General features: G+C 37.6%; 1 protein-coding gene across 1 annotated transcript; it reads left to right on the forward strand.

Annotated features, from left to right (window-relative positions):
- Window positions 1-7,196: 7,196 nt before the first annotated feature.
- LOC119807678 (olfactory receptor 2A14-like) lies at window positions 7,197-8,129 on the forward strand. Its single transcript, XM_038319775.1, has one exon. It carries the CDS (start codon window positions 7,197-7,199, stop codon window positions 8,127-8,129), a length of 933 nt encoding a protein of 310 aa, XP_038175703.1.
- The last annotated feature ends 1,277 nt before the right edge of the window (window positions 8,130-9,406 follow it).

Genomic DNA, 9,406 nt, shown 5'->3' on the forward strand with positions numbered 1-9,406 from the left:
TCTTGACCTCTTTGGTCATATTCCCAATCCTCCCACTCTTCATCTGGACTTAGGGAGCTCAGCCCAGTGCTCTGCTGTGGTTCTTTGCCTCTGTTTCCATCAGTTACTGGATGAAGGTTCTATGGTGATATTTAAGATATTCATCAGTCTGACTACAGGACAAGGCCAGTTCAGGCACCATCTCCTCTATTGCTTAGGGGCTTCTCTGGTGTCATCATTTTGTATTCCTGGGAATTTTGCTAGTGTCAGGTTTCTTGCTAGTTCCATAACGGCTCCCACAAACAAAATATCTCTTTCCTTGCTTTCACCAAAGAGACTCATTTTATCAGGTCATTTTTATTATATATCCCATCTTTTAGATGGGAGAACTGAGGCAGGAAGTGACACAGAGAAATCACGAAGTAGTATTCATAAAGACATGACTTGAACTCAGGGAGGTGAGATATAGAGTCTACAAGTGCTCCCTGCTCATAATTAGTACTAAGCAAATGTTAAAATTTCTCAGTGCATGTAAAGGTTTAACAAATGTCTGCTGCCAGGACTCTAGCTTTAATGGATCCAGGGCTCATGTTCTGAGACACTGACTGTAGAAATGCATCATTTCAGTCAATATTAGTTATCTTAAATATTTCCTACCCCATTTCCCCAAACTGTTTACTCTCCCACCAGAATTGTCCTGTAGTTTTAAATCTGTATATATATATATATATATATATATATATATATATATATATATAATATTGGATTTTGGTCACTCAGTGTATCCTTCAAAGATCTTTGTAATTATAATTTTAAAATATAAGTATGGAGATAAAAATAAAAGTTAGTGATGTAATCAAAATTTAAGATAAGTTAAAGAAAACTTATGTGCTTGTGGAAGCCTTTGAAATAACAAGGCAATGGCATCGAACTTCCACTTCCAGACATCTTTATTCTTCCTTCATATTTGTGATCTCATTAATCCTGTTATTGAAAACTAATTTTTATTGGCCTCACATTGAGCACCTGTGTAATTGCACTTCTTCTTCCGTCACACTCAGGATCAGGTTTTCTATCATTGCTAAATTTGTCCTACCAGAGAAGATCACAGAAATGAATGTGTGAAGCCTTTTTTCTCCCTGTGTTGCTGAAGATGTTATTTAGTAACTATCTATCATTTCAGAGATCTAGTTATTAATCGCATCTTTCTTGGAGGAAAATTATCTGTCTTTCTGATATTCTAAACCTAAGATGCAAGTTCATACCAGCAGAGACTAGGTAAGGGTTTTTCCTCCTTTCAAAGTGTTGCTCCACCTTTACTGGCTTTACAGTTGAGTTATTGAGTGTGTGCATGTATGTGTGTGTGTGTGTGTGCATTTGTGTGTGTTCAGAGGACATGGTCAGCACTGTGGACTTGTCTTTTCATTGTCTTTGCTACAAAATCTTAAAAGTAGAATTGATGCAGCCTTACATGTGGTTTAGATTGGTTCAGATTTGATAAAAATATTTCACTATGAATTTTTTGTGCCCTTATTTATGTCTGACTTTCAGAAATTGCTTATCAAAAATACAACATGTAAGATCCTAGCCTTTATATAGGTATACAAAATCATTTGTGTATATAAGCCATGAAAGCTGAATCAAACTGTTTGGTAAAATAAACAGGTCTAATTGAGATACCTCTCCTCCAAGACAGGGTCTCACCATGTAGCTCTGGCTGCCCTGGCACTCACTATATAGATGAAAATAGCCTTTAACTCACAGTGATCTGTCTCCCAAGAGCTAGGACTAAAGTCATGTGCCACTGTGCACAGATATACACCCAGACAAAAGGGGACTAATCAGAAGGGAAATAGAGGAGATAAAAAGAGGATTTGGATGGACAATTTGCTCAAACTACATTACACACTTGCATTAAAATGTTCTTTGGAAGCATAGGACTCTCTACAATGAATATATGCCAATAAAAAGATACATGGAAAACTCTAATGCAGGTTAATCTAAAAGTGAACTTGATGAGTCAAACAATGTTATTAGATTGAAAGCTTACATTTGACTTATGAGCTAAGTGGCTGTGCTTGATGTAGCAGGGACTCAGTTACATTACAGATAATGAACCTTTGCAAACATCAAATGGCTATGCCTCTGGAAGGCTCAAGAAGGTCTTATTGGGCTCTTTCTGCTTGACTCAGCAGGACGGTACCCCAATATTACTGCTGTGTGTTTAAAACATTTCCATCCTCCATTCTGTCAGGTTAGACAGATTTACATCTTATGTATCTGCCAAGTAGAAGCGAAATATCAATGCATGCTCTCTGTATTCTGCTCATACAAGTCCAACCACAAATAAACCTGTATGAAGCCAAACGAGCATCAATCTGTTGAAATAAAATCAATTCTACTATATATGACCAACTGCAGGCTTTATCGAACAAATTCTTCTTCTGTTTATTGGAGTTCTAGTGAAACACCTACACAAGACCTTGGGAGTGAACTCAAGATGACTATCACCTTTAAAAAAAAAAAAACGATCAAAGATGTATCAGCACAGAAACACTCAAGTTCACAAACAGAACTAAAGTCCCTTTCACAAGCAACACCACTGTATGAGATCAAATGCGACCATTATCAGGCACATTGGTCAACTTCAGAAACAAAGGAGGGGGAAAATCGCAGAGGCAAAACCTGCCGCAGGTCTACAACAGTGTTTAGACAAAGAAGAGGACTTCACAAACAGACCTGGAGTTCAGGATTCTAGACTTTTCCCAAGAACACAGACTCCAAAAGTTAAGAAAGTGAAAGTCTCTGTTGTTCCAGAGTTTTCATTTTATCCACTCTTTTTGCTCCTGTTTCTGAGTTTTTGTTTTCTAACTGGAAATTCTTGGAAGCTACATACCAGACAGGGAACTTAAAATGCACTGGATTGTACCTCTTCGATTGACAAAGATTAGGCTTTTTGACCTATGCCAATTCAGGTCTGTTTTACATCAGTCATCACTGGGTGTTACAATCATGTCCAACCCCGCAGGCGGTGGCGCACACCTTTAATCCCGGCACTCGGGAGGCAAAGGCAGGTGGATCTCTGTGAGTTTGACGTCAGCCTGGTCTACCAGAGCTAGTCCCAGGACAGCACCAAAGCTAGACAAGGAAATCCTGTCTCAAAGAAAACAAAAATAAAAAGATACAAAATCATGTCCAACCCAATTTAAGATCCATTTCTACTGTCAGTCAACAGAAAATCTTGACCATTGTATCTACCAGCATAACTCAGAAAAGACTTTCTTCACTTTTATACAAATAAATACAATTAAAATTTCCTGTCCATTTTTTTGATAAGGGCTAACATTTCCATAATACAGACTTCTTTTTCTCTACTTGAAGCTTTCAGTAAATCTCAGAAGGGACACTCTCAGTTGTAGTGAGAGTTACTTCTAAAATGAGCCTGAATAATGTGGAATTTTATTTTCATAGTATGCTCTAGATTTTTCCAAAATAGAAATGCTAAATTTTACAGATTAATATTGCAGGTTTATTAGGAAAAGGGGAAAGCAACTTATTTAAAAGGTAAGTCCCTATACAATCTTACTCTGTGGAGATACTCAGTATAAACAAATGCACATTTTGCTTGCAGTGTTGTCTATGGGTTGAAATAAGGTCAAAAGATGAATATAAAGGTGCTGGTATTTAAAACTATATGTCACATCATAGGTACCCACATAATGACTACATGTGGACAATTACATATTTCTCTACATTTCAAGGTCTATAATTGGGTCAGAAAGATTGTTCTATGGTTAATACATTTTTCTCTTGCAAAGGATCCAAGTTTGATCATAAGAACTTAAATTGGGTGACAGCCAACTGCTTGTAACTTCAGTTCCAGGCAATGCACCACAGTCTAACCTCTGGGGGCACCTACACACATGAGTAACAGGTTAACTCATACAGACAAACACATGCATAAATAAAATACACAGTTTTTGAGTTTTACTTATCTTTTAATTGCTGTGTATTTCTAGTCAAATATATGTAATCTACACCCAATTGATGAACATTTTATGTCAATTCCATTTAAAAGAAATAATCATATGCTACAATTAATACCTATAATCTCTTGTCCATGTTGGGGCAGGCACACTGAATTCATTTTCTTTCCTGTCCTGGGATTTTGCTTTCACTGTTCTTTACTGTCCTCAGTGTGGGACATGGTGTGCCTATGTTTCTGAGCAGAATATTGACCCATCCCTTCATTTAAGTTCCACTTATACCTTATTCGAGGTAGAAATTTTCTCATCATCTCACCTAAAAACCACGATCTGTAGGCAAACTTGGTAGCATCCACTTGAGTCCCAGCTACTCAGGAGGCTGAGGTAGGAGCAAGCATCACTTTAACCCAGGAGGCTGGAGTCAATCTGTGTACTTAGTAAGCCCAGTTCTTAAAAACGGACCTCTTTAAACGATATAGCTTTCTGTGCTTCATCCTACTTGATTTCTTCTTAGTTCTCTTTACACTTGATTATCTTGATAACTTGTTTTTTCTTGGTGGTGTGAGAGGCGTAATGAACGAGGACTGAACTCTATTTAAATTGGGGGAATGGAGAATATATCAAGAGATAGAGGAATCAGGTAGAAATTAACATAAATGTTATGCTAGTGAGGCTTATTGGAAAACATATCTTTAACCAAAAATTTATCCAAATTAAAATGACAACAAATAACCCAACTTCAGCCAAAAATAAGCAAAATGATCTAAAAATGCTTAGGAGACAAAAATAAATAATGATAGATTTACTTGTTTCCTAAATCATATAAATTGGCAGATAAAGATGGAGAGGTGCAGGTATATCTATCTCAAAGCAATCTCACCCGATGGTACTGAAGATTTCGTTGCTATATGGAAATCTGAGGGACCAGAACTACACTAACAGTAATTCTTCATCTCTTCCAATTTAGCATATATCTTCCCAGCTCAATTATTCCTTCAGAGCCAATACAAAGTGGGAGCAGACCTGTACTTGGGGACATTTATTAAGTGATTGATGATACACAAATGTAAACTATACAAAAGTATCTACTTGTTAAATTATCAAAGACAAGACTATTGGTTTTTTTGTTTGTTTTTTTTTTTTGATGCTCAGAGTGTTAAGTACTGAACCTAGGGCTTGCACCTGTTAGGTAAGCACACTACCAATGAGCTGGATCTATAGTTATAAATTAGCAAAGATTTGACTATAATATCATGTGGAAAAGAGACCTGGTGCCCACCATCAGCAAGAACTGAAACTGCTTTTCATCAGCCGTAGGGAATGTTAGAAAGATAAGCATGTTAAAAGTTGTAAAAAAATTTTTTCAACATATCCTAAGGAAGTACTTACTCATGAGTATGAGCAAAACTTGAGAATAAAAGAAAATTCACCTGAAGAATAGTAGAAAGAAGAAAAATGGAAACAAAAAATGCCAAATTGTAAGACATTGTTCTGGCTTAAATAACAAGCATGCAATATAATTTTATATAATGAAATTGTTTCTTTTATTAGGTGAAAAATTACTCTATTAGTATAATCCAACTTGTAATAAATAGCTTAAGGCTCTAAATAGTTTAAATTGTAAAAAAAAAAAAAAACCCACCCTTTAGGTTTAAAATGTTGACATGATTTCTTAGAGCTAAGGTTTTTTTCTCTGGGGTGGTGGTGTGGGTAAAATGCCATGTGACAGCATTTTAGACTTTGTAAGCGGTATTTTCTCCCATCCCTTTTATCACCTGCCTCCATATTCTGGCTGGACAGACCCAAAGCCCTCTACAAAAAAGCTCTCTAAAGTGAACTAACCACTAACTCCAACTCAGCATCCTTGTAAGTGTCCCAGGACGAATCTGAACTGCATCAGGTACTGGCAAGCGAATGGGTGGTAGGGAAAAACTTGGATTTGTTGGTCATCTGACTTACCAAACTGCAAAGACACTGAAGACAAAAGGTGATGGCCAGAATATGTTAGGCATTTTGTTATATTAAAGAAAAAGAACCAAACAAAATATAATTAAAATGAAATTATCATTTTACTGCTAATGTAAGCTGCTTTTCCCCTTTTGAGTGTTTTGTCTAAAGAGAATCAGAAGGGCAAATATTGACTTGTGAAGTCATCTGTTATTTAATGAGAGGCACTGCCTAAGAAATCTACTTTGGATGATTCTGTTATTGTGTAAGCACCACTGAGTGCACATCACAGATTAAAATGCATAGGTGTGATAACTTTATGGGACCACCACCTATATATACATCAGTGTATGGTACATGGCCATACATCGTTAAGGCATATGTTTGTGCCCATTGTACAGGCCTAAAGTATTCTTTAAATCATGATGAAAATGTGTATTGGATATTGGTGAAAAAAATACACAAACCTCAAAATAAAGTAACAAACACTAAAGAAGGGTACAAATAAGCCCAGAATATTGCTGAAGAGGAAAGTTTTAAGTTTTAAAGAAAGTACAGCATTGAGGTTATTCAGACATGTGTATGAAGCATGTGAGCACCTGTGCAGTCTAAGGGGAAAATACACGAAGAACAAAGGGACTCAATCATGTCAGAACTGTACAAAGAAGGAAATCCTGGGAAATGAAAGGAAAATACCTAGTTCGTTATGTCGAGACGATCTGTCTTCAAAACATGTGAGTGGTCAGGACTCTCATAACTAAAATGCAACCAGAAAATGTGAATTCTCCAACACAAGTGCATATTTGAATGTGAATCCTCTTACATAGGGCACACTAAAACACATTGTTTTGTAGTATCACATTTTATTTTATATACTGATGTGGACATGTACACACTGATCTTTAAACACATTGATTGACTGATTGTGGTGCACATGTGTTTACACACACGGGGATGTGACCCCAGAGAGTATGTGGAAGTCAAAGGACCACTTGTGCAGTTGGCTCTTTCTTTCTACCATGTGGGTCCAGGAGACTGAACTTAGATTTACCCACTGAGCTATGTCGCTCACTGGTCTTTTCTCTTAATATCCTAAGCATATAGCTGGACATTTCCCTTATTTTAATAACTACCGTGAAGTTTATTTTGCAATGTATCTGAAAACAAAACCCAATACTCTGTTCTAGATATGTTTCAAAATGTTTCCCCTATCATAATCATTAAGTACTTTGTATCATCGATTATTCCGCAGCTCTGATATTTTGTGGTCTTTGCCACAGGAGAATGAGAGGCAACCAGACGTGGATCACAGAGGTTACTCTACTTGGATTCCAAGCTGATCTCACTATGGAGTGTTTCCTCTTTGGGCTTTTCTTTCTCTTTTATTTCTTTACTCTTCTTGGGAATGGGGTCATCCTTGTAATAATATGCCTGGACCACAGACTGCACACACCTATGTACTTCTTCCTCTCACATCTGGCCATTGTTGACATGTCTTATGCTTCCAACAATGTCCCCAAGATGCTGGCAAATCTTGTGTCTAAAAGAAGAACCATCTCCTTCGTTCCATGCATAATGCAGACATTCTTGTATTTGGCTTTTGCTCACATAGAGTGCCTGATTTTGTTGGCGATGTCCTATGATAGGTTTGTGGCCATCTGTCATCCCCTACACTATACTGTCATCATGAGTTGGAGAGTGTGTACTATCCTGGCTGCTGCCTCCTGGATATTAAGCTTCCTCCTGGCTCTGGTCCATTTAGTCCTCATCCTAAGACTGCCCTTCTGTGGGCCCCATGAAATCAATCACTTCTTCTGTGAAATCCTGTCTGTCCTCAAGCTGGCCTGTGCTGACACAATGCTCAATCAAATTGTCATCTTTGCAGCTTGTGTGTTCATCTTAGTGGGACCCTTATGCTTGGTGCTGGTCTCCTATGCACGCATCCTGATGGCCATCCTGAGGATCCAGTCAGGGGAGGGTCGTAGAAAGGCCTTCTCTACCTGCTCCTCCCACCTCTGTGTGGTCGGGCTCTTCTTTGGCAGCGCCATCGTCATGTACATGGCCCCCAAGTCTCGGAACCCGGAGACACAGCAGAAGATCCTTTCCCTGTTTTACAGCCTTTTCAACCCCATGCTGAACCCCCTGATCTACAGCCTGAGGAACGCTGAGGTCAAAAGTGCCCTGAGACGGGCACTGTGGAAGGAGAGACCAGCATGAGAGACATCAGAGAACAACCTGAAGAGATGATTTTGTTTTCTTTCAGACACAGTAGTTGGCATCCCTTTGCCCTTTCTGTTATAAACACTCCCTTTAACAGAACATAATAGACTCACAGACATAGACCAAAGATATAATACTTTGAGAAAAAAACTTATGTTTACCTATAGTCTTAAGTCTCTGGCTCCTGTAGTTTGGGATAATAGGCCTATACCTCTTAGATTGAGGAGACAGAGGCCACTGGATCCATACTACAGCTCTTAAGCACTCAGAGGTTAAGAATGTGACATTGGAAGAGTCTCCCCATCCCTATGTACAATGTTTATCGGAATAGAGCCTGTTGATTAATAACAAAAATACCTATCAGTCCAGATGGAAGAGCGAATGGCACTTAAAGTGAACTCCTTAAAATAACATCAAAGTTAAAAACCAGCACATCTGTGTAAAATTAACAAAGCAGATAACAGTCAGTTGTAAAATAAAGAATACATGTACCTGAAAAACATGCAAAGTTCTACTTCTTACCATTAGTCAATAAGAGGTTAGACATTAAAGATAATGTGGGAATTTACTGAAATGAGTAAAATTACAAGTAATCACTGGAATTTGGGTACATACAATATCAATCATTGGTGAACAGTCAAAATTGGCAGTGTTAATATAACATAGTCATCAGATTGAGCTAATAAACACATGGTACACATCCCTGAGACTAATTGTTAGTCACTTTTTTAAAAATGAAGGAAATAAGAACTTACAACTTGAAGGGTCAGCTTTTCTATCAGCAAGTAAGCAATGGACCATAAATGCCTGTGATTTTGCTGATATATCCTGAAACTCAGGCAGATCTTCATGCTGTCAGTCACAAATTTTAACCTAAAAACAAGGGCATAAAAGCTTCAAAGTCATACCAGCTATTTCATGTCAAACTGACCACCACTGCTGCCCAACTGCACTTCTTATATTTAGGTTAAGATAGTCTTACTAAATCCATATTCTGAAAGGTGCTCTCATTCTAACCTTGATTACAAACTATGTAATTCTTGGCTTTCATCAGATTCGTATGTCATAATAATTTTTCATGAAGAAAAACATTGAGTGAAAATAGGTAGGAGGAACACCCAGAATAAGATAGATTCTTTTGGTAGGGAAATTGTGGAAACTGTTTAGACAGGGGATTCTAAATGTAGGGGTTATTGTGACACTAAGATCCTCAGTTATCTCCCTTTCAATGTTTTAAATCCATCTTTTTTAATTCATGTGTGTTGTGTTCATGT

The sequence above is a fragment of the Arvicola amphibius genome, chromosome 2, assembly GCF_903992535.2.
Source record: "Arvicola amphibius chromosome 2, mArvAmp1.2, whole genome shotgun sequence".
Classification (NCBI taxonomy): domain Eukaryota; kingdom Metazoa; phylum Chordata; class Mammalia; order Rodentia; family Cricetidae; genus Arvicola; species Arvicola amphibius.